Here is a 26182-nt window from a genome sequence, read left to right as displayed (position 1 = left end):
CATTGGGGTATGTCACAGTTTGATCCAGGCGAAGGCGGTTCTTTTAGCCAGTTGCTTGGGCTTATGGCTGGAGAAGGAGGACAGTCTCAATTTGGCCATCAAAATGAGTTAATGCCAGGGAGGCATTCGTTGGATGCGAGGTATCCAGGCCATACTTCATCGGTTGCATCTGGAGGATTTGTATCTGTTGACTCTAGTAGGAGTGACGGTGGACGCGGAGTTTTTAATAGTCAAAATCCGTACGTTGTTTCCATGGGACTCATTGAGGAAAATGATAACACACTCCAGCAGGAGACCGATGCGTATATAGTGGACAACCCGGATGCCGAGGATGATGATGAGGACGATGAAATAGAGGAGTTCGATGAGGACGAAGAGTCCCGTAATGATGGTATTTATATTGAGTATTTTGCTTTACATGATAGAGTAGTTATTTATTGTGTGGTCATAAATGGTATATTTGTTTGTGTATTCTTGGATAATATGTGGTATCTTTGTTGACTTGAGAACCTATTGTACTATATTTAATAGTGTATATATTATTGTGAACAGGTCAGGCCCGCACTCCAGATGACCAAGCCAAAGGTTACAACCTTAGGATTGATCCCCCACGTCGTAGCGCTAATCGGTACACTCCATCTATTTTCAAAAAGGCGGCCAAGAAATGCAAGAAATTGGTGAACGATGTAAAGTGGTCAATTAGAAAGTAGTTGTGGTGTATTGTATTTATTTAAGTTTTAAGCATGTCGACTTTGTTTAGAATCAATTTGTATGTTTTGGACATTAGGTACTAATGTATTTATTTAAGTTTTAAGCATGTCGACTTTGTTTAGAATCAATTTGTATGTTTCGGATTTATTTAAGTTTTAAGCATGTCGACTTTGTTTAGAATCAATTTGTATGTTTCAGCTATTAGGTACTAATGTATTTATTTAAGTTTTAAGCATGTCGACTTTGTTTAGCCAGATTTGTATGTTTTGGACATTAGGTACTAATGACTTGGAGGATGCTAAGATATCTATTGTACCTTTAGAGTATTCTTGAATTTATTATGAAATATATTTCATGTATTTACATGCTACAGATGTTAAATATTTGGTGTTGCTAAGTAGTAGATATTAATAAATAATACATATTAATAAATACTTGTAGCAGATATTAATATAATACATATTAATTACTTAACAAATTATTATAAGTTAAAAATAGTTACTAATTTAACATAAAAGCAAAATCAAAACGTCATGCAATGTTACATAAATACCAGTTTCCGAGTCATATTACACAATGTTAGATATATCAGGTCAATTTAAATCACATTGTCAACTTATGCCATGCTATATAATGCTACGCATATCATATCATCGGAGACTGTGAACCTACTGAGCATTTCCGCCGGCATTTGCACCAGATGACTGACGGCATCCGCTACGACTATGTCCCTCAGTTCCACATAGCGTACATCGCCTAGGACGACGTAACATTCGCGTGTCCATCTCATTTAAGAAGCGAGTCATCTTGGGGCGACCTTTCGTGACGCGTCTAAGGTACGGATTCGGTACGAACCGAGGTCCATTGTAAGCTGGCCATGTTGTAGGATTACCTAGTGGCCTAAACCTTGGTCGGTACACCCGCCGAATTTGGTCCATCTTATACACATCATGGACATATAGTTTCCAATCCAGTCGTTGGTTAGCACAACAAGCGAACACATGTCTGCAAGGGATCCGATCCACCTGGAACTCACCGCAGTCACATCGAAGTCCTCGTAGATCGACTGCAAACTCCATTCCACTTGGCATCTCACGCACCTCAAAGACCTCATTCAGGCGGTCAAAGCAACTGACCTGAATGTTCCCCGATGCAAGCTGGTTTGCATGCAACTTCGAGGTCACGACATCTGAGAACACATGCCCAGCACTAATCCGCGCTTCTGCCTCTGCTCTTTTTCGGGTGAACAACTCGTTCAGCCTGTAGAATGTTGCCTTCACAAGAGCAGTTATAGGCAGATTGCGTGCACCCTTCAACACTGAATTGATGCATTCCACAAGATTCGTCGTCATGTGCCCCCATCGGTATCCACCATCAAATGCCAATGCATACTGTTCGCGAGGAATTCGGTTTAACCAGTCTGTATAAGCTTCGCCCCGTTCCCGTAATCGCTGGTATCGCAGTTCGTACTCCCGCACCGTCCTTGAATATCCTGGAGGAATGCAAAACAAAAATAGCTGTCGAAAGAAATCGCGTGATGGTTGAATCTATTAATAACATAACTAAATTTAGTTAATGGTTACCAATGTTGACGACCAATTTTTGGAGGTACGGTGCCTTGAATTTCCGCAGAAAGTTTGACTCAATATGCCTGATGCAAAACATATGAAAAGCTCTAGGAGGTGACCAAGCTCCATTACTGCGTTCCACAGCTGCATTGATGGATTCGTGTCGGTCGGATATTAGACCAATACCATCCCGAGTGACAACATGTTGGCGAAGGTTACTTAGGAAAAAGTGCCATGCATCAGAAGTCTCTCCCTCCACAACAGCAAACGCAATTGGGACAATATTGTTGTTCCCATCTTGTGAAACTGCCACTAGCAGACAACCCTTATACTTTCCATACAAGTGAGTCCCATCCACCTGGACAACTGGTTTACAATGTCTGAATGCCCTAATACAGGGGTAATAACCCCAAAATACTCGATGCAGTACTCGAATATCACCCACCAATTCATCGCCTTGGTAAGCAGGCATAGTCTCAAAATGGACAACAGCTGACGGCTCCCTATGACACATGGCCTCAAACCATATAGGCAACGCTTCATACGATGCTTCCCAACCTCCAAATATTTTTTCTACTGCCCTTTGCTTAGCCAGCCATGCTTTCCGATAACTAATGGTGTAGTTAAACTTCGATTGCACTTCTGCTATAACCGACTTTACCTTTAAGGACGGGTCCGCCTCAACCAATGGCTTTATCGCTTCTGCAATTGTGAGAGAATCCAGCTTCGAATGGTCCTGTGAAATCGTGGCTCGGGTACATGTGTGACTACCATTATACCTCCTTATAACCCAACAGTACTTCCTGCTGATCATGCTAACCCTGATAAGCCAATCACACCCTGATCCGTACTGCGTACACTTGGCATAAAATGTCAACGGCTCAGACTCATACACCCGGTAGTCTACACTTCGTCGTATGGTATACTCTTTTATCGCCTTAATAACAGCTTCCCTCGAACCGAACTCCATACCAACGGCAAACTCACCATCTGCGACAATAGGAATCTCTGCATTTGACAACCACCATAGGAAAAATCAAATAAAGAGACAAATATTACAAATCTGACAACACCTTATTATGTCACTCTAATTAAAACAAAAACACCAGCAAGTCATGTAAAAATTAGACCAGACAGGCCGGTTCGACCGTCGCACGACATGAATCGGAACCTAACCAGTCCGGTTCACTGGATTTTAACCGTTAACTGCGAATGATATTTACAAACTCATGTAAATTTTACGTACCTGCAGTCATATATCCTGGAAACTCCGGAACATGCATGGCTTCCAAATCCAAAACTCGCATGAATGATGGCTCCTCAAACGGCTCATCGTTTGCGAGTGCATTTGCCACCTCTGTTACATCTGGCGCCGTAGCTCCTTCACCTTGATCTTCAACTCCATCTCCATCTGGACCAACAAACTGGTAGTTACTTTCGAACTCTTCTTCACTGTCACTATTATAATCTTCTCGTAGAATATTACGGTCCGCCTCAGACTGTTCAAACTCAACATACAACTCGATGAAGGAGATCTGAGCCCGGTTTTCAATATACATTGAAAACATCTCTTGCATGCTCGCTTCGTCGGTCACATATCTGGTTTGAAACTGGACGAATCCACTAAATACCTGTATGGGATATCTGTATAGAATACATGATATCTTTCTTGCTCTCTCAGAATCAATGGCTTCAGAAATCACCCCTTTCAGCTCTTCAAATGAGATGATAAAAGGAATAACAACATCTAACGGTTTTTCACATATAAATTTTACTCCTTCCGAAGTTTGTAGTAAAATCTGACCAAAATAATACACCTTTAATAACACTCGGTCACTCATCTCTCTCAAACATATAAAAAGAAAAGAAGATAGATTTGGCTACTAGATTTCAACTTTGAATCACCAGATAATAAGGAAACGAGAAAGAAGAAACAGAAGAGTATGCAGCCGTTCAAGTTGGGGAAGAAGAAGACGCAAGTGACCTACTTCCTTACTTCGTGCTTTTATATGGACCACTTTAACGAACTCGCACCCATCGACTAGGTTAACATGACTCAGATAAATATTTACAACTCAAATCGCACCATGCGATTTCCTCTTCAACTTCCTGGAATAAACTACATCCCCACTCAAAACGGAGGGTGCGAGTTCTTAACAATATCCAAGCCCTAGAACTCGCACCATGCGACTTGTTGTGCCGTTGTAACAAACCCAACTTTAAACGGAGGGTGCGATTTACCATAGCAGAAAATCTCATTTCTCCTTACCATACAAATCACACGGTGCGATTTCATGTAGCATAAAATTTCATTTCTCCTTCTCATACAAATCGCACGGTGCGATTTCATGTGCTGATTAGTTTTCAAACAAATCGCACTGTGCGATTTCTCCACCCTCACACTGTCAGAAAACTACCCCACATATGCGTGTATTCCCTCATACTTCCATATCTGTGAAAAGCTCCCATGTAGGTTCCATATCGGTAAAAATTAGCCGATTTGTGAAGTGACTCTGTTGTTTCTATTTTGTTACTTTGTAGGGATTAAACAATTAGAAAGTAAGCAATAAATTAAAGATGGTTAAATAATGAGCTAATTGACGGACTGAGATGTGTGATGTTGATTTAAGATAAATGAAAAATAAAGAGGGTCCCAAAAAAATAAAGAAGGTCCCAAAAAATTTCAAACGACTATATAAAAGACATAAACTGAGAAGCATTTTTAATAAATGTGGTATTCACTCCAAACATTTTTAATAAATATCTAAAGAAAATGAAAATATAGATTATAAGAATAAGTAGTGAAAATTTTAAATTAAATCAAAAAATAATGAAATATGTACATGACAATAATATATTTTTTACTTGAATAATATTGTAGCACTATATTTTTAATTAAATTTACTTATAAATTAAAAACATCTAAAAAAATGAAAATATATATTATAAGGATAAGCAGTAAAAATTTTAAATTAAATAAAAAAATATTAAAATGTGTATATAACAACAATATATGTTTTATTTGAATAATATTGTAGCATTAACTTTTTAATTAAATTTACTTATAAATAGCCATGTATTTTTCATAGTGTTACAAAATTTATTCAAACTATATAATTTTATCAATTTTAGTTTTCGTGGAATATAAATGTACAGAGAAATACCAAATGAATGTCGGTATAGAGAGAAAGAGTCTATGTTTGATTACTATGTTTGATTTAATATACTCATAATTTATACTGTATCTACTTAAATAATTTATCACATATTTTATTAATTAAAATTAATTTTTTTAAAAATTTTAAAAAACTTAAAAATAAATACAAACTATTAATTACTACAGAAGTAAAATATTTTTATAGAATATAAAATTCAAATATTAAAATAAAATAATTACTGACTTTAAATTACTTCAAAAAGTATACATTTAAGTTAGGGTTCTCAGTTTATGTTAGGATGTCCCTCGTGTAGCTACTTAAAATTTTTGGAACTTTCTTTATTTTTTTTAGATTCTCCTTATTTTTTATTTATCTTTGCTCAATATTACACAACTCAGTCCATCAATTAGCCTATTACTTAACCATCTCTAATTTAATGATTACCTCCTAATTATTTAATCTGTGCAAAACAACAAAATAAAAATAATAGAATCACTTTACAAATTCGGTACTCAAATCTATTTTCAGCTCTAAGCGTCTCCATCTTATCATGACACCACATATAAACATGTCATGCTTACAACCACCATCAACACCATAAAATTTCCTTTTGGTATAAGTAGTGGAAGTGACACTTATAATAATTAGACTTTCTAATATGAGAATTTACTGAATTAATATACTCAGATATAAGATTATTATCTCTAGCCACCAAATTTCAGTTTCGTGAAACCTCTCTCTTTCCTCATAGGGTGTCCATAGACCGGATCGTATCCACAGATCCGTGGTAAATATCTGCATCCGATTCAAAAATTACAGATACAATCTGATCTGTAAATTGATCGGATCGGATCGCGGATATCTGCTCTACATTCGCGTATCTGATCTGCGGATCTGCTGATCCGCACAAAAATAATTAAAAAAGAAATAAATATATATATGTTTAGTGTTATATATTTACTTGTTTGTATGTTTTAGTTAGTAATTATTATTCATATATTGTATTATTTTATTTTGTTATTTAGAAAGAGTTTGATTAAAAATATTTTAAGAATAAATAAGTTTAAAAGTATGAAAAAATATTTTTATCGAATTTTTTTACATAGAAATATGATTAAAAAGAAAAAGTTTAATCATGCGGATATATCCGATATCCGATATCCGATCCGATCCGCACATTTGCAGATCGAATTGGATCGGATCCAGCACTAAAAAATGCGGATATCATATCCGATCCGATCCGATGAAAATTATGCGGATCGGATCAAATTTTCGGCCATATCCGATCCGCGGACACCCCTATTCCCTCGTAACTCTTCGAACTCACTTTTCAACATTAAATTTTTAAAATAAATAATTTTGTAATATAATATAGAGTTTTTATAATAAAAAATAAAATTCAATTTTTATTATTTGAAAAAAAAAGAATTTCAATAGCAGATAAATTAAAAAAATCATAAAATTCAAATTTTAAATTTAAAAGAGACTCTTGTATTGAAAGATAGATTGAATTGAGGATAAAATTGAAAAAAAATTTGACTAATTTTTTATTGTTAACATTTTAATAAAAAAAATTAAAATTTATTTCAAACCTTAAGAACATAATTAAATTAAATTAAATATTAGGGACAATTTTAAAAAATTTTAAAAATGTTAAGAATAAAAACATTTTTCACCCTTAAATATATTATCATTTTAAAATATATTATCATTTATGACAAAGAATATTTGTTAACAAAATAAAAAATAAAAAATTGATTCCTTCAATTTATTATCAATGCATTTAATACGTTTAAAATGTAAGCGACGTATTTATGGTCTTTTAAATTAGTATTTTTGGTACACTTATTATTAGCAAAACTTGATAATATAAATCAATTTTCTCCAATACTATTAGTTCTTAGTAGGGGTGTTTGTGGTATTGTGAATTGGTTGAGTTTTAAACTTTTGATAAAAAAATTTTTAATCTAATCATATACCGAATTTAATTGAATTGATTTTGTTGACTTTTTTCTTTGAGATTAACTCATCAATCAAATCAAACTGAATTTAATTGGTTTAATTTAATTTAGTTTTTCAATTTTTAAACTAGTAAAAAGAACTAGTACAATGTACTAAAAATCTGTTTTCAACAACGCATAAAAATAACAAATTTAATTTTACAAAATTACAAAACGCCTACATACAACACATAATTGAAAGTTCAACAAACAAATCAAAATATAAATCTTAATTTAATTTTATTATGTAGACAACAGAAATTATAAACATCGTGAACAATAAATTACATCTCAAGTCCACTAAATATGAAAATAACATCCAATATAATTACTTCACTATATTTTTAATTTTACCTTCTTTCTTAACTTAAACCTTGTTTTTACTTACTCTTAACGTTAACGCTATTTTTTTACCGCATCATCTCACCACCATTTTTTCTATCGCTGGAAACAAAGCTTTTCAATGCTGCCCTCACTCGCTGAGGAGAATCACAATTTTTTCGTTGCGTAGACGTTGTACCATTGTCGCTGTGTCACTGCCGGCAGTCGTGTCTTCTCTACATTCTTCGCCCGCGGCTATTCTGCCCATTTCGAAGGCCACGAAGTGACGTTGCACCGTCACCGAGCCAAAGGTTTTGTTTTACCGTTATTCCAATGTTGCACCTCTGCCCTTGCTTCTACACCGTTGCGTCATGTCTTTGTCACTTTCATCGCATGTTGCTTTGCTTCGTTCATCCAAATGTTATGACCCAAATAAACATCCACATCTTAATGAAAAAAAACCATCTGCATACATAGTAAAATAAACATCCACCTTAGTTGATAAGAACAAACTAACAAGTTGACCGAAATACTATCTGTACACTATGTTTAAGTGGCGTAACTCAAATACAACTTGAATTCAAGCAAAATTAAACTAAATCTAATCCAAACCACATAACAAAAGAAACCTACGAAACATGTGTATACAGAATCAAGCAAATCAAGTAAAATACCATGGTATATCCAAATAAACTTCCGCTTTAGAATGAAAAGAACTATCTGAATACATAGTAAAATAAACATCTGACTTAGTTGATAAGAAACAAAAAACGAGATAGTAGCTGTGAGAAAAACCGAGACGACCGTGATACAGCGGCGGCGGCACAAGATTGCGAGAAAGCAGTTGCGACAACTGTATGTGTAACGCGATACAACGGCACTTGCGGCCGGGCACGCACCTCGCGGACGGACAGATACCTCGCAACAGCTCTCCTTCCGACGGCAATAGAGATTTGTGTAGGCGGATCGGTGGCACATTATAAATGCCTAGTAGCAAAAGTCTGAACAGCAAGTAGTTAGAAAAATTGAGAAGACAGTACAAAAAGATAAAAAGTGATTTCGTTTGAAAAAATGATTTAAACATAAAAAAAATTTAAAATTATGATTACACTTAATTAATTCAAAATTTAATTTTTAAAATTAAAATTAATTTTTTTTAACTTATTGTTTACGTTAAAAAAAACATTATTCCTTTATACTTTTTCATCTTAATTTAAACACAACTTTATAATCAACAAACAAAAAAATATAGGGCTTGATTTAAACACCAATTTCAACTTCTACCAAGCGTAAACGAGATCCGTATACAAGACAAACATATAAGTTGTTATATTTTATTTTTGGAAATATTATTTATTTTTTATTTATTCATGAAAATTTTCCCAAAATTGTTCTAATTTTGATCGTCGCGATTCATTGGGATAAAATTTAGTGTTAGAATATAATTAGGATCAATTAAGATCAATTAGAATTATTTAGTATATTTAAATATATTTATTATAAAATATTACGTCTTTATTATTATAATTATTTTAACACCTATAAATACTTTTCTATAGTCTATCATTTTAAACAATTTAAATATATTCAATAATACATTTTTTTTAATTTAGTCTCTTATTTCTAATACTTAGCTTAATATATCATCATTAACTTAATAGTGTATGTAAGATCTTTGACGATTGCAAGTCAATAACTTAATATAATAGTTCATTCCTCAAATTTAATAAAAATAAAAAACTACACATACCATGAAATCATGAATTCATGATTCATGCATGTGATCCGATCCACAGATACAACATTTTCGACGAGTCCAAGCTTTAAAACACTCTCACACTCATTTGGATAAGCAGTGGAATTATATTATTATACTAATTAATTTAGTACTATCAAACTAAAATTAAAGTACAATTGATTTGCACTTATTATTTAATTATGATTAGAGTAATAGAGCAGGGGCCATTAGGATCAAAGCAAGCCCCATTAAAACATTGCAGGTTTTAGCACCCTTCAAACCTCTGTTTTCTTTTTCATCAGCTTCCTTCTCCATGTGCTTAACGACATTCAAGTCACGATCAGCTGCTTCAATGCAATACCAATTTATCATTATTAACAATTTCATATCATCTGGTTTTCTAATACGATATGGTTATATATATAAATTTATATTATTCTCGTTATCTTTTATCTGTTATTATTACTTTTTTTTATACATTATTGGATAAATGTATTTAAATTTATCCAAAAACGTCTATAACAGATCATTAAAATGTTCATATTTATTAGATACATTAACTCAAAATAAAAAATGTAACAGAAAGTGACAACAACGTAAACTTGAATATTTGTCTTTTGTTAGAAAGTTCACACTAAAATCGTTTTTTGAGAACTGAATCAGATCAAATTGGTCGGTTCGACTGAATAGTTAAGTAAGATTTATTGAATACTAAACTGCTCTAGTTATTAAAGATATAACTATTTATGTTATATCTTTCTAACTATTAGTCTAGTCTAAATCTTTTAGAGAAATAATTTTATGACATGATATCAGAATTTTATATATAAAAAGTCAAGCGTTCGATATTTGGTGAACTTTAAAAGAAAAAAGTTAGTATAAAACAAATATAAAAAAAAATAAGCCTTAGACAAAAAAACAAGCAATTTCAATAGAAATTTTTACATATTAGAGATATATAATTTACGATTTCGTGATACGTATTCAATATAAAAATCGGTTGATATATAATGAATTAGTCAAAAATAAAAAAAATAAAAATTAATTAATCAGTCAAATCGATTTAATTTTTAATTATTAACTGATTTAAAATAATAAAATAAAGAGATGACTTTATCCTAAAAAATTATATATTTTATATATAAATATATTATTTTATTATATCAATTTCAACTCCGATTAAAACTTAGTTGATTTTTTAAACTTCTGAACTTCTAGTTCTATTAGTTCGATTCGTTTTTAAAATTTTGCTTAAAATATACTCTATTTTTTTTTTTTTGAATTTATACGTATGAAAATTCATTGGTGGTATATATGAAAGAATAGTAGTTATTACCTAAAAGGAAGCCAAAACAGCCATCATGAATTGTTTCTCTGATGTCTTGTATGGTTGCTTTGTTAGAAAATGTAAAGCGGCTGTATATCTTTTTGAGGCAACTAAGGACCAATCTAGTCTCAGACAAACATGGCCCTTCACAGAACTTATAAATCTTCTCTCTTGCTACATTCAAGTCTCCTTTCTCACTTAATCTATATGGCTCTTCACAACTTTTATAAATCTGAATGAACACACAATGCAATGAGGATTGGTTGAACTATTTAATTACCTTCAATGTCTAGTACAAATAGATTAAACTGTAATGTTTAATTGTTATTAATATGTCATTTACTAACTTGGTTATTAATAATTTGATAACAAGAATGTTAAAAACAGTAAGTTTGCATAAATTAAAGAAGTTAAGACTTCTAAGGAAATTGAATTTTTACATTCCTCCAAGTTGGATGCAATTTTCTAATAAGTTTGAAGCAAAAGTGCAATTTTTATCAAATGATAAAAAAAAATTATAGTTTTGGCCGAAAATCAATTTAAAATCGTATTCTAAAAATTAACTATATTACGTACATTCTAAAAATCAACCACTAAATTAGTTATTCATATAGAAAATAAAATATACATTAAAAATAAAATATACAATAAAAATAAATAAAAAACATATATGTTTATACATAAATATACTAAAATATACTATAACTAATTTTTGGTGCATACACATAATATTTTTAAACTACAAATAAGTAAGAATAAATCAAAATACTAAGGAGTATTTCTAATTCAAATAGAGAATCCAGTTTAATTAAAAGCGGTTATTTAAGAAGAGGAAGTATAGAGAGTCAATGGAATATATGTACAATATGTACAATGGGAATTTAGAGATGTTCGATTCAGTAGGATATTAGATGTTTATTCTGAATAATATGAATGTATTATGTTTGAGAAATTAGTAATATTTTATCCTGAATATTCATTTTTAACTCATATTAAGTCAAATAAATAATACATTGTACAAATTGTAACAGATATTCTATTAGCTCCTTAGCAGAATTTATTTAAGAAAGATAACAAAAAATAATGTGGGTAATATAGATGGTACTCACATCACTGAAACAAAGCAAGGATTTGGAGACAATTTGAGAAGGGTCACCAAGTATAACAAACCCAGCTCCTACTCTACCACCACCAACCCCTGTATTGCTACCGTTTCCAACTCCAGCACCACCAATTCCAGAACCTATCTGGTTCTCGGGATAATCATCATCACCATCATCAGCATTTCCTATCAAATTAAGACTCAACATGTGATTAAATTCAAATCCATTAATTTTGTTCACAAAATAATTAAATTGAAAAATATAATCCTAATCATACCTAATTTCCAAAATAGGCAAACATAAAGCAAAGCAAAAGCTAAAACACGGCGTCTAAAGCTATGTTTAAATGCCATAACTATCGAACCTTGAGAATATGGTTTGAATTAATTGGAACACATTATATAGCGAATGCAGTGTGTAGAGAGTATGGTTATGGAATCGGAACGAATCGATTGATTTAATTGGATTAACTAAGAATCGATTAATAAATTTAATTCAGATAAAGTAGATGTTTGGACGTTATTATTTTGTTAAAAAGAATTTTTTTTATTGAAAAAAGATATTTTTTTTATTTTTTAATGTGTTTGGCAAATTTCTAGTAGTAAAAGTAAAAGTACTAATAAAATCAAAAAAAAATTTTTTTTGAGAAGCTGTAATTAAATTTTTTTTTAAAAGATCTTTTTCCTTAAAAAAAGATATTTTTCGTGTAATAAATAAACAAAAAAATACTTTTATATTATTATACCCAAACATAATTGATAGATAAAAAGACCTTTTTACATGAGATATCCAAACATAAAATTACTTTTATTTCTCTATAAGATCTTTTAAAAAAAGATAACTAAAAAAAAATCTTTTCTTAAAAGCTCACCCAAACAAGCCCAAAAAATCGGTCAAAAAATTAAAATATTAATTAACCGATCTAACTAGTATAATTTTTTAGTAGTTAGTCGGTTTAAAATAATAAAATATAAAAATTTATTTTTTAAAAATAGTATCCATTTTATAAATGTTATTTATACATTAAAATTAGCTATTAAAATCAGCCACTAATGTATTTGTATATAAATATATGTGTGATTTAATTTATTTTCAATGTATATTTATATTTTAGCATGTATTTTATCCTGGTGACTGACTTTAGTAGCTTATTTTAGTGTACACGTAGCACAACCCTTATATATAAATATATTATTTTATTATAACCAATTCAACTTCAGTTAAATTTTGATTGAATATTTAAATTCTTTGATTTTTAATTCTATCAATTTAATAATTTGTTCAATTTTTAGAATTTTAATAAAAAATGACTAAAATATTATTGGACCAAAAAAAGATAGAAGAAATTTTATTTTTAAATTAATTAAAAGCCAAAACAGGAAAAAAGAATACAAACTTAAAAGTAATTGGAAGGAATTTTGTGAAGCATCTAGCTTGAAAGAGGGAGACTTGTGTGGATTCAGCATCAAATCAGTTGAGGGAAAAACAATAAATAAAAGTGACTCTTCAGAACTAAATGTATTGGATGCTGTGTTAGCTGAATAATTTTGTGTTGAACAATATGACTTTAGGTTATGTATATGAGTTGTTAAACAACCATTTCAAATTGTCTAATTATATTTCTATGTATAATGTCTTAAAATTGTTATACTATCTTATTGTGATACCAATAACCAATTAACCATATCATTATTACTGTGTGTTTTTGGTCTTGTCGGCAAATTTGGATCTTGACGATAATGTGGCCCATAATCCGTCAACAAATTTCTTGGGCATTTTTTAGGCTGTGTCACGGTTCACACATAAAATTATATTTAATAGATTCGATATCTGTCAACAAGAATAGAGATATTATATTTATTGATATTGAATTAATATATTTTGTGTTTATTTTAATAAAAAAGACATAAAAATACTAACACAATAAATAATTTATTTTTTATTATTTTTATTAATTTTTTATAATTATATTTTTTCTAAATTTTTTTAATAAAAAAATAAGAATAAATTAAATTTTTATAATTTGTTCTAGATTATTATCAAATAAAATATATAAAAATACTAATTTTTGTGTTTCTATAATCAAATACAATTTTATAGACTGGAATAGGCCTTCTATCTTAACTAATTAAGAAGCTTAATTTTTATTAATTAAATTCATAAATGATTTTGTTCAAGTATTTTCAATTTCTTCTTCAATTCTGAGACTATATATATTTTTATTAGTTTCTTTTTGGAGAGAACTCGAAGGATTAAATAAAAAAAGACTAATAATAATGCATTTATTTCCGTCGTGAGATTTTGAGAATGATAAGAGGGATGAGATTCCTTTATCCCACACATAGCAGCATATTAATAATTGAACATATATATGCTTTCACATTTTTATGCCCCAAAAAAAAAAATCTCTAATAGTGAATGACAAAGTTTGATGAGTTAAGCATCATATCTTATACTTATCTATATTTGCTTACTTTTGTGTTTTGAGTAATTATTAAAACTCTAGACCCTTTAATAGGAAAAAACAAAGAAGATTTTGAATCCTAAAATGAAACAAGAAGCATTACAAGTTATGACAATAATAGCTAGACTTAATAAATTTTGTTCTTTAAATAATCCTAAACCCTAATATATAATTCCTCTTTAAATTTCATCCTTAACTCTTGAATCCTCATGAATATGGTCTTCTTTTCCTCCTCAAGCTTCTCCACTTCCCTCATGAATTTCTCCATATTCAAAGCAAACTCTACTTGGGGTGCAAGCCATGACAACTCAAACCCAAAGACTTGAACTTCATCCCACAACATTTGAAGGCACTCACATGCTTCCACATTCATCTCTTCCAATTTTGTTGTCTCCAAAAAGTGCAATACCCTTCCAAGTGCATTAAATGCCCAACATGAATACTTATAAGTCCTTTTCCTTTGACACTCCAACAATGAAGGATGAATATTGCAAACTTTTTCTAACAAAGGAACATAAACATTGTCCACTAGTCCCTTCCCTTCAAAATCAACTTGTTCATTACAATCATGTACTTCAAAAGAACAATAATCAAATGATTCTGCGGAATCTGGTGGAATTGGAGGAGCTGAAGGTTGATATTGATCATATTGCTCTTGATAATAATGTTGAGGACTTTGTTCTTTTTTCTTCAATTTCTTGAACAATGCTAATATGTCCTCATAGGCACCTCTAAGAACAATTCTTCCAAATTTCTTTCCTATTGATAATATCATCTTCTATAGCAAGAATAAAAACAGAAAACCAATAAATGTTCAATTTGGCCAATTTAATTTAAACAAATAAAATAAAGTGAAAACTCATATGCAGGCGACTTCACGTGAAGTTGATAGTTGAGAGCCGTTAGATGAAAATTTAGTCAAATCAGTCAATTATCTAACGACTCTCAGTTATCAATTTCACGTGAAGTAAATTGCACCTAAGTTTTCACCATAAAATAATATCAATAAAGTAGAGTATATATTTATTACCTCTACAATATCTTGTTCATGTATGGTGTGCTTGGAAATCTCCTCCATGGTGCGGTACAATCTAGGGATGTAAGTGATAAAATTTCAGAAATATTTTGTGTGTCATATAATGGGGAGTTTTGGACAATGTCTTGCATATTCTAAGAGAGTAAATAATTTGGAAAAATCAATTTAGTTGTTGTCTTTCTTAAGGAAAAACACAACAACCATTTCATTACACAATTCAATGGTTGTATTGAAAATGAAGCCCCAAAGAATTTTATCTTTACAGAGCCGTTTTAGATTTTGGGATTATTTTAAGTTTTATTAGCCTAACCACTTGGGTATATGTAACATATAGTTCTAGAATTCTTAGTTAATCCATCAAAGTCATACTTGTCCTACCTAGCTATACCGTATTATTGAGCGAACATCATTTAATTTTTTAGTGGGATAAATCATTTTTCATTTAATTTATTAGTGGGATAAATTATTTTTTTCCCTTTGCGAAAGATATTTACACAATGTTACTTTGAGCGAAGAAACAGAAGTTAGAGAAGAAGATAAGAGAAGTTAAATGAGTATATTCTGATATCAAAGAAAATAAAGAATGATTACTAAACTCAAGTTGTATTTACATTCTTAGCTAAGCAACTATATATATACATGAGAAGAATGAGTTTTACTCTAATTGGTAAAACAGAATTTTCTCATTTGGTAATCAATTCTGTTTGGCTAATTAAATTTTGATGATTCTTTGACTCTGAATTACTATGCTCTCTATCATGCGTCCTCCTTCAAATTCAAGGACACTCTTAAAGTGATCTTGATTTTGTCCAAAAAAACTATTGAAAGTTATTACTGCAGATAGAGACTAAGTATAGATGTCAACAATTTGGTCAACACCTGGTATATGAACAATATGGAGTTGATGCTATAATTGACAAGGTCTCTCACAAAGTGAATGCTGAGATCAAAATGCTTGGTCCTATTATGCATTATAGGATTAGGAGATAGTTAGATTGTGCTAGCATTATCACAATAGATGGTAGATGTCCCAAAATATTGAAAACAAAGCTCAGATAAAAGATTTTGCAACCAAATGACTTCAGTAGTAGCAGATGCAACACTTCTATATTCAGATTCAGCACTGGAATAGTTAACCACCTGTTGTTTTTTACTAGACTATGCCATAAGGTTGCTGCCAAGAAAATTGCAATAGCCTAAATTGAATTTCTTATAATCAATATCAGAAGCCCAATCATCATCTCCAAAGCCAAAAAATAAAAAATTAGTAGAGGGATGGAAGAGAAGTCCATGCTCAGTTGTGCCAATCAAGAATCTAAAACTGTGTTTGTTTACAGACACGGGACACTAAGAAAGGGACACAGAAATATAAAATTGTATTTGGAAGATGAGAATATTGACAGAAATATTATGTCCAAAGACACTAACAAAAAACACAATTTATGTTTTATTTTTTTTCTTTCATTATTCTTGTTAAATTTTTATAATTATATCTTTATTATTATATTTTTTCCCAAAATTTTTAAATAAAAAAATGAGAATAAATTAGACTTTCATAATTTGTTCTAATTTATCACAAAATAAAATACAAAAATACTAATTTTTGTGTCTTGTTCTCGATATCTTGTTTTGTCCTATTCTCATAACCAAACGCAGCTTAAATATTGAGTTTGAGAGAAACAATACGTTTATTTGAAAATGAAAAACATTAGTAATTTGGGTTAAAATTCCAATAGTGTGTGTAAATTGTTTGGTTATTGTGCAGAAAATTAAACAAGTCCAAAAGTCCCTTGGTAACACTATTCTCTTTTCTTCTTTGGCTTAACAAATGTGTCCAAAAAATCTCTTTTCTTCTTTAATTTGAAACCCACGTGATCATCCAAAAATTAAAGATAAAAAGATGTTTCACAAGCTAAATGGTAAGTTCAGATGGTTCAAGCAAAGTGAAAAAGGTAGATCACCTATCTTATGCACAAAAAGAAAAAAAAGAGAAAAAATGTAAAAAATTAGAGCTAAAAGGTAAAATCAAATTTGATTTGATACAGAAAAAAAAAATAAAAAAAAAGATCACATCAATGAAGATAAGTTATCATTTTTGTGCGACCATTCTGACTTGTTGAAACTACTATCTTTCTACTGTATATTTTCGGATAAGAAGAAGAAAATTGAGGTTATCTTTGTCTGCTATAACTCAAAGGTCACAATTAAAATTTGGAGTCACAGAATAGATTAATGGTTCAGATCTTTGAAGTCAAGAAAAAAGGAAGAAAGAGAAGAAGTTAGATAAGAATCCAAGCCAACTCTACTATCCATGAAATCACTGCTACTGTTTTATTTCTCTTTTGTGTCTCTAATATGATTTATGAGGAAGAAGAACAAAGTCAAAGGTATTCAAGTAAGCTCAAGTTTTGGAAGCCCTTGCAAAAAAGGGTAAATAACCAAAAATTGAAACAAGGAGAATGAACACACTGTTTAGGTCTTTATAGCTTTTTAGCTAAATCTTTTTCTCCTTCATGGTTTTATTAAATTTTCTGTTCTTCAATTTTATCTTTCTTTGTTTTAATCAATGGAAAAAGGCAAAGAGAGTAATTTTGGAAAAAAGTCCGAAATTATGTCAAATTCTTTTGTAATTAATTTTGTTTGTATTCATGAACTTGAGATGTTTTCCTTACTAAGTTGGGTGAGCACTTAGTATTAAAAGTCTAGAGAATGAACCTAGCCAAATTAAATTTGGTTAAAAGTTTGGTTTGTCTCTGATAGGATTAGTTTGAATTCCTAAGAATTAGTGTTTGTAAAACTTTAATAAAGATAGTAAAAATTCCACCATAGTTGTGGTGGAGATTGGATGTAGGCCACATTGCACATAGTGGTTGAATCAGCATATATGACTGTATTATTTTTCTCTTCTCTATTTTTTCTGTTCAACTCATTATGAGACAAAATAAAATTATCTCTTACTTAATCAGCTTTATAGAAGTTATAGCAAAACAGAGTGTTAACTTCTCATCTTTGCTTTGTTCCATCTTTTCTTTCTCATCTTTTAGTGAGAGACAAAATAAATTTGTCTGTTGCATAATCAATGCTGTAGATTCCACAACAACAAGGAATTAAATTCTGGTTTGAAGTGTAAAGTGTACAAGATTAAAAGATACCATAGATTCAACCCTCTTCTCTAGGTCATTGAGAACCTTCGATTGGTATCAAGGGTCCAGTCTCAAAAAATCAAGCTTTACAGCTTGGACCAAAGATCTAATGACCAACAACATAGGTGCAAATATTGTGGCTTACACACTCATGAGGGGTAGTCTAACAACAAACCTCCCTTCTTTAATTGCAAGAACTACACTTATTGGAAGAAAAGAATGCAGATATTTGTGTAGTTCGTTGATCACAACATATGAAAAATCATTGTGGATGGTCAGCAAATTCCAACAAAGACAAGCAATGAAAAAGTGGTGACTCGTAAAGAAGAAGAAGAATAGAACGATGAAGATAAAAAGAAAGTTGAGCTAAACACCAAGGCAATAAACATGATACACTGTGTCATTAGTTTCGAGGAATATCAAAAAGTGTTAAGATGCAAAACAGTAAAAGAGATTTGATGGTTTCAGTGGCTAAGAGAAGGGGGGGTTGAATCTTAGCCCTCTTTTTCGATGCTAATACTTGCTGACCTTCAGAGAAGACTTTTCTGTTTTTGCTCGTCAATAGACACGAGCAACTTTGTTTTGTCTCGTCCCTTGCCATGAGACTTTTTTTTTTGTCTCGTCACTTGGCACGAGATAATTCTGGTTTTTGCTCCTGTGTATTTGAAAACAGAAATGGAGTAGGAAGTAGAAGAAGATTGCACCCAGATATATCCTGGTTCGACTGCTAAGTGCAGTGCAGCCTACATCCAGTCTCCATCACAAACATGATGGAATTTCACTATAATCAATCTGATTACAACTTGTAAAGTGCTAACCCAACTTACAAGGGGATTCCCACAGAATCATGATACACAACATAGATGAACAAAGGACCTCTAAGACATCTATGGCTTTTCTTTTAATTTTGCACTCTCTGCCTTTTTCCGCTCTATGGCTTTTTCATACAAACCTCACTTGTTTGCCTTTTTCCATGAGACTCAAGACATGACAAAATTAAATAGAAAATTACAAAACAGAGAACATTGAAGGAGAAGAGAAAAACTGTTAGCTCAGGTAGCTCTGAGAACTCTGTGCCTTGCACTCTCAAATTTTCTCCTTGCTTCAAACAGTGGTTGTTCCCCCTTTTTAAAGAAGAGGAAAGCCTCCACACTTGAAACCAAAACCGAACCAACTTTCTTCCTCCTTCAACAAACACAGAACCGGTTCGGCCACACAGAGAGAGAAGAGATAACCATGCATTAACCAACATGCAATTACCTCTAGTCCTTTCTTGATCATCACCCTTCATCAATCCGAGCTCTCCATCCTTGGCTTGCTCTCCAAGATGGATTTCTGGCCCTTGATGCTTCATGATGATGATGACTTCATCTGCTTCAATCTCTGCCTTCAACCATCACTTCGCCACTCTAGCTACTCCCTGTGGTGGTTGATCAGAATCAAAGACAAGCCATGCTTCAAGAATCTCCCTCTTGGCCGAATCTTCAACGTCCCTTTTTGAGCATGAAAGGCTCAAGATTACCTCACCAAATCTAACCACATTTGGTAAAATCTCAGCCACAGCTCACTTTTATTTTAGTGTGTTTTCTTGCCATCATTAGCTTGATGGTCTTGATGCATGCAGCCTCTTCCTTTTCTTGGTTGAAGAACATTTCTTCCATTGTTTCCTGGACAAGGACCGAAGAAAGAAGAGGAAAGAGATGAGAGAGAATTAAAGAATCTGAAGAAAAGCAATGTAGAGTGGTTAAAGCACATTAATTTGAGAATAGCTTGCTTTTACTTCCCTTAGAGTGGCGTGCATAGTCATAATAGCCATCAAATCAATCTTCTCTCTCTTTCTTATATTTCCAATGCATTAAATCAAATTTGAATTCCATCCAAAGTGAAAAATGGAATCCGTTGGAGGCAAGCAACCAAATTCAATGAGTTGGATTTTTCATCAATGTGTCCCAATTCCATTTTTTTCTTTCGGACCATGCATGCTCAACAAATTGGGCTTGTGACATTATTTAAATTTCTAGCCCAATAGTAACATTTGCTTTTTTGATGAAAGTTGAAACATGCACAAAGCAAATGGAAAGCATGTAACACACTTGGGCTTATAGCATTAAAACTTGTTCTCGGCCCAAAATAACTAGCTTTAATCACAAACTCATTTGGACACTCAAAGCTGAACCAATAATGCAACAGTTGGGCTTTGTTAATTCTCTTTTGTTTCGGCCCAACAAAAATCTGCACAACAAAATTATTAATTAAGCAAATATGAATTAAGATCAAATTAATAATTTTGTAATTTAATATTTTAATAATGTTTGTTCATCATCAAAATCCAATAAGAGTTTTCCAAACTCATCAAGATTTATGATAAACTCCAAGTCACTCATGAAAGCACTCAACATGTCAAGAAAACAAGAATTGATATGCTTAGAAAGGAATATGAAATGTTCACTATGAAAGAAGGAGAAACCATCAATAAGATGTTTAAAAGATTTTCGATTATCATCAATAGTTTGGATGCTATGAGAATGACTCGCACTAAACAAGTGTTAGTGAAAAAAATACTTAGAAGTCTCACTAAAGAGTAGAAAACAAAAACAACTGTTATTTTTTAGAGAAACAATCTAAATCAAATGACCTATGATGAGTTGAGAAAAAAGCTACTTGCTTATGAAATCACCCACATGAACCGTGACACAAAAAAAAATGAGTGATCTTGAAATTTAATATTGATTTATTGGAAGAATATTCCAATGACAATTTTTCAGATAACGAAATTGTGTGTTTTTTTTAGGAGGTTGAGAAGACACGTGAGAAGTAAAGAAAAGAGTAAAGGCTCAAGTTCAAAAGAACACAAGAGAAATTTTAACAAAGTCATATGTCATCATCGTAAAGAGGCTGGCCATTTCAAATATGATTGTCCTAAACTCAAGAAGGAAGATAGGATGAAGAAAGACAAGAAGAAGGGGATAATGAAATTATGGGAAGATCTAGAAGATGACTCCGATAATGAATAAGAATCTGAACACGAAGCACAAGCATGTCTCATAGCTAGTCAAAGTCAACTAGAAGAGGTAAATTATTCTGACCTATCTAACGAGGACTTGCTTATAATTAATGATGACTTAACTGCACATATTAGAAACATTCTTGAAAAACATGATAAATACAAAGCTGAAAATAATTTCTTGAGAGTTGAAAACGATCTTATCAAAGAGAGAGTGAAGGAAACTGAAAGTGTCACTGATTTGGTTAAAGAAAACAAATTTTTTAAATCTGAAATTGAAAAATTTAAAGGCAAACAATCGGTTAATGCTTCACTTGATTTCATTGAAGAAAATGAACAATTGCATGAGGTTATTAGAGGTTTGAAACGTGATTTGACACGATTTTTTCTAAGTTTCAGCAATTTAGACAAAATGTTAGCTTGTAAAAAATCTATGTTTGAAAAAATTGGTTTAGATTATTTTGAGAAAAGTGATGCTGTTTTTGAAAAATCACTTCCTAAAAATGAAGCATCAACCGCAAGAACCTATAACCACAAAATGAATTAGGGATTTTACATAACTTTTTTTGTCCAAGAACACCTCAACAAAATGGTATTATTGAGCGAAAAAATAGAAGTCTTTAAAAAATGGATAGAGCCATGTTATGTGAAAGCAATGTCCCTAAGTTTTTTTAGACTGAAGCAGTCAACACAACTTGTTACATTTTAAATAAAACAATCATTAAAAAGTTTTTAAAGAAAATACCTTATGAGTTATGGAAAGAAACCCCTCCCAATCTAAAATATTTTCATGTCTTTGGATGTAAATGTTTTGTATTGAACACTAAAGATAACTTGAAAAAGTTTGATCCAAAAGACATATGAATACATTTTCATTGGCTACTCCACATCTAGCAAAACTTATAGAGTTTATCATAAAGACTCTAGAGTTGCTGAGGAATTCATACACGTCACTTTTTGTGATTTTAATATTATTTCAAGTTCTTTGGAAGATGACAATGCAGGCGCTCAGAATAGTGATGTCAAGAATGAGAATCAAGCTCAAATAAATTCTGATCTGCAGCAAAATGTTCAACCTATTACAACAATAAATTTTGTAGGAGATAATTCTGTTTTATCTCTTGAAATTGAAAAAAAATTTTGGAACTGACAGCCAAGCAAACCAAACTCTATTTGAACCTAATTCTAGGACTTCTAAACTAAGGAAATGAAAATTCTTAAAGAATTATCAACAAAAATTTATTAGAATTTATTATTGAAGATCCATCATAAAGTGTCACTATTAGATTCTCAAGTAGAAAAAGATTGAAACAGAATAATTTTATATTTATTTCTCAAATCGAACCACAAAATATGAATGAAGCTCTAAGAGATTTATTTTGGGTCAAGGCAATAAAAGAAGAGCTGCATTAGTTTAAAAAAGAATGAAGTATGAACACTTGTGCCAAACTCCAATAGAAGTAAATCTGATTAACAAATAGGGGATGATTCAGTTTCTTACTTCCGCAAGAAAACCTATTTTATTTTGGAAAAATTAAATAAATATTGTGTTACTTCAATTATGTTGGTGTCAACATTTTTTGATTTCGTAAAAATTAATATAAATACTCCAAATTAAATTTTTCTTATATTTATTATTGAGCAAACAACATTTAATTTATTAGTAGAATAAATCATTTTTTTTTCTTTGTGAAAGATATTTACCCATTGTTATTTTGAGCGAAGAAACATAAATTAGAGAAGAAGATAAGAGAAGATATTGAATGTATTCTAATATTAATAAAAATGAAGAATGATTACTGAACTCAAGTTGTTTTTACATTCTTAGCTAAGCAACTATATATATACATGAGAGGAATGAGTTTTATTCTAATTGACAAAACAAAATTTTCTCATTTTGTAATTAATTCTGTTTAATTTGGCTAATAGAATCTTGATAATTCTTTGATTTGGAGTTGCTATGATCTCTATCATTGAAGTTTATTGTTAAACAAAAAATTTACAGGAGATAAAAAGATTGAATATTTGAAATTACATATACAAAATATCAGATAGTCCATGTATTAGTGTTTTTTAAATTAGTATATGTTATTAATTCATATGTAATTTTTCATGTAAAATGCTGCTTTATTAAATATTTTTATAACATATAAATTAATTTTAATATAAATTTTTATGTCTAAACTCCTTTTTCAAAAAGAATTTACTTAAATTGTTTATCTAAACTGACTTTGCTAAACTTATTATCAGTCATTGCATTTGCTGTTGATTTTTCAAAACGTGATGCATAATTATTTGTTAAATATTTAATGAACACTTGGCTTTCAAAGACGGGCATTTGGTCTAGTGGTATGATTCTCGCTTTGGGTGCGAGAGGTCCCGAGTTCGATTCTCGGAATGCCCCAACTTTTTATGTATAATTTTGTTTTATCTTCTTATCCACTAAACACAATTCCAAGTGAAGCTTGAATAACCTCACATGTCATATCAATATTTAATTGGTTAATTCACGTGCGAGAGAGATACACTGCTAATTTTGATAGTCACGAACTCACGATTCATTGAAATTAAACTTAGTTTAATATGACATCATTAGCTTAATAGTCTATGTAAAATCATTGTTCTAATACACACTATTAAACTAAAAGATCGAAATTGGGTAATTTGCAATATAATATAATAATTCATTCCTCAAATTTAATATAACAAAAGGAAAAATGAAAATCTATACATATCATGCATGATTCATGAATGTGATCCACAGATACATTATGACTGCAAAGTTTAAAACACTCTCACACTCACTTGCATAAGCAGTGAAATCATATTATACTAACTTAGTACAAATCAAACTGAAAGTACAAATGATTAGCACCATTAAATTATGATTAGAGTAACAGAGCAGGCCCCATAAGGATCAAAGCAATCCCCATTAGAACATTGCTAGTTTTAGTACCCTTCAAACCGCTGTTTTCTTCAGCCTGGATGTGCTCAGCAACATTGAAGTCACCTGCTTCAATGTCAATGCAAGTGGATTAATAAAAAGATGGATTAATAAACATGTTCCTCTTAATACACTAGTAATAGTAAAAGCGTTGCATACGAAACTTCCCGAGTAAATAGCTATTTTAACATCTGAAAAATTTTAATTTTAACGAAACAGACTTCAATATTTGTTTTTTAAAAAATTTATCGCTCTGAACATTTAGGTCATTTTGTGAAACAAAATTGATATTTTGAGGTTCATTTTATGAAAATCGAAATGTTTTGAATTTTAAGATGACTATTTAATAGAAAATTGATTTGCGCTATGTACGAAAGAGTGGTAGTTATTAGTTATTACCTCTTTGAGGGCCATAGCCACAGGCAGATTGAATTGTTTGTTTGATGTCTTGTATGGTTGCTTTGTTATAAAATATGAAGTGGCTGAAGATGTTGTCAAGACAACTAAGGACCAAGTCAGTCTCAGTCAAACATGGCCCTTCACAGAACTCATCCGTTTTCTCACTTGGTACGTTCAAGTCCCCTTTCTCACTCAATCTATATGACTCTTCACAACTTGTATAAATCTGAATCAAGCACAATGCAATCATCACAATTAAATTTGTCTCTGTTTTCAATAATGTCTAGTATACATGGATAAAAATTGTAATTGTTAATATGTCATTAGTAACTTGGTTATTAATACTTTGACGGTGGAAATTCACATGAAGTTGTTTTTATGTAAAGTTGCTAGTTAAGAATTGTTAGATAATAATTTAATCAAATATGTCAAATCATCTCCTTTTAAATCATGCATTAGAATGTCAATTTTTATTATATAGAAAAGGAACAATTCAATTAAAGAGGCTATTTCACATAGATAACAAAAAAGAATAATCTTGTGGGTAATATGTATGATACTCACATATTTATCATTGAAACAAAGTAAGGCTTTGGAGACAATTTGAGTAGGGTCACCAAATCCACCACCCCCAGCTCCTCCTCCACCTCCACCACCGCCAAATCCCCCACCACTTCCACCTCCACCTACCCCAGCCCCCGCGGCATTGCCGCCAATTCCAACTCCAGCACCACCAGATCCAGAACCTATCTGGTTCCCAGGTTGATCATCACCATAATCAGCATTTCCTATCAAATGAAGACTCAATATGTGATAAAATCCAAAGCACTAACAAATTTTGTCCTCAAAATAATTAAATTGAAAAATAAAATCCTAATCATACCTAATTTCCAAAATAGACAAACATAAAACAAAGCAAAAGCTAAAATCCAGCGTCTAAAACTAAGTTCAAATGCCATAATTACCGAAGAAGCTTTGAGAATATGGTTTGAATTAATTAGAGCAAGTTATATAGCCAATGTTGTGTTAGCACTATACTTTACCATCATAGTTAGTTGCTACGTATATCATGCTAATTCCAATTCCTATAGCAACTAACATTACCTACCATTAATTAGCCCATATTAATCACTTTTCTTAATCAACTTAGAAAAATGAACATGTGTATGAATATTCCTATCCAAAAAGAAGTACAAAGATAATTAATTAAACAAGCCAATGGGTTTAATTTGCTGTTAGTGGCGGTTACAAATTTGTGACAAAATA

At 31.2% G+C, this 26182-nt stretch overlaps 4 protein-coding genes and 1 non-coding gene across 5 annotated transcripts; 1 reads left to right on the top strand and 4 right to left on the bottom strand.

The window, feature by feature from the left end:
- Window positions 1–1379: 1379 nt before the first annotated feature.
- LOC130974706 (uncharacterized) lies at window positions 1380–3856 on the bottom strand. Its single transcript, XM_057899565.1, has 3 exons — window positions 3526–3856; window positions 2295–3287; window positions 1380–2203 (listed from the first exon to the last, which is right to left on the bottom strand). Exons 1-3 carry the CDS (start codon window positions 3854–3856, stop codon window positions 1380–1382), a joined length of 2148 nt encoding a protein of 715 aa, XP_057755548.1.
- A 5617-nt stretch (window positions 3857–9473) lies between these two features.
- LOC130973092 (uncharacterized) lies at window positions 9474–12279 on the bottom strand. Its single transcript, XM_057897492.1, has 4 exons — window positions 12204–12279; window positions 11933–12111; window positions 10833–11055; window positions 9474–9840 (listed from the first exon to the last, which is right to left on the bottom strand). Exons 1-4 carry the CDS (start codon window positions 12277–12279, stop codon window positions 9701–9703), a joined length of 618 nt encoding a protein of 205 aa, XP_057753475.1. The 3' UTR covers window positions 9474–9700.
- Window positions 12280–14441: 2162 nt separating this feature from the next.
- On the bottom strand, window positions 14442–15557 carry LOC130972934 (uncharacterized). The gene is made up of 2 exons (XM_057897278.1): window positions 15421–15557; window positions 14442–15168 (listed from the first exon to the last, which is right to left on the bottom strand). Exons 1-2 carry the CDS (start codon window positions 15466–15468, stop codon window positions 14545–14547), a joined length of 672 nt encoding a protein of 223 aa, XP_057753261.1. The 5' UTR covers window positions 15469–15557; the 3' UTR covers window positions 14442–14544.
- An 8348-nt stretch (window positions 15558–23905) lies between these two features.
- TRNAP-UGG (transfer RNA proline (anticodon UGG)) lies at window positions 23906–23977 on the top strand. Its single transcript has one exon. It is a non-coding gene; the product is annotated as a tRNA-Pro (tRNA).
- Window positions 23978–24220: 243 nt separating this feature from the next.
- On the bottom strand, window positions 24221–25943 carry LOC130976660 (uncharacterized). Its single transcript, XM_057901573.1, has 4 exons — window positions 25800–25943; window positions 25481–25704; window positions 24917–25142; window positions 24221–24583 (listed from the first exon to the last, which is right to left on the bottom strand). The coding sequence occupies exons 1-4, from the start codon at window positions 25873–25875 to the stop codon at window positions 24462–24464; spliced, it is 648 nt and encodes a 215-aa protein (XP_057757556.1). The 5' UTR covers window positions 25876–25943; the 3' UTR covers window positions 24221–24461.
- Window positions 25944–26182: the final 239 nt, after the last annotated feature.

Source organism: Arachis stenosperma, chromosome 4 (genome assembly GCF_014773155.1).
Source record: "Arachis stenosperma cultivar V10309 chromosome 4, arast.V10309.gnm1.PFL2, whole genome shotgun sequence".
Lineage (NCBI taxonomy): Eukaryota > Viridiplantae > Streptophyta > Magnoliopsida > Fabales > Fabaceae > Arachis > Arachis stenosperma.
The sequence above is the reverse complement of the archived record's forward strand: the minus strand, read 5'-3'. Positions and strand labels throughout refer to the sequence as shown.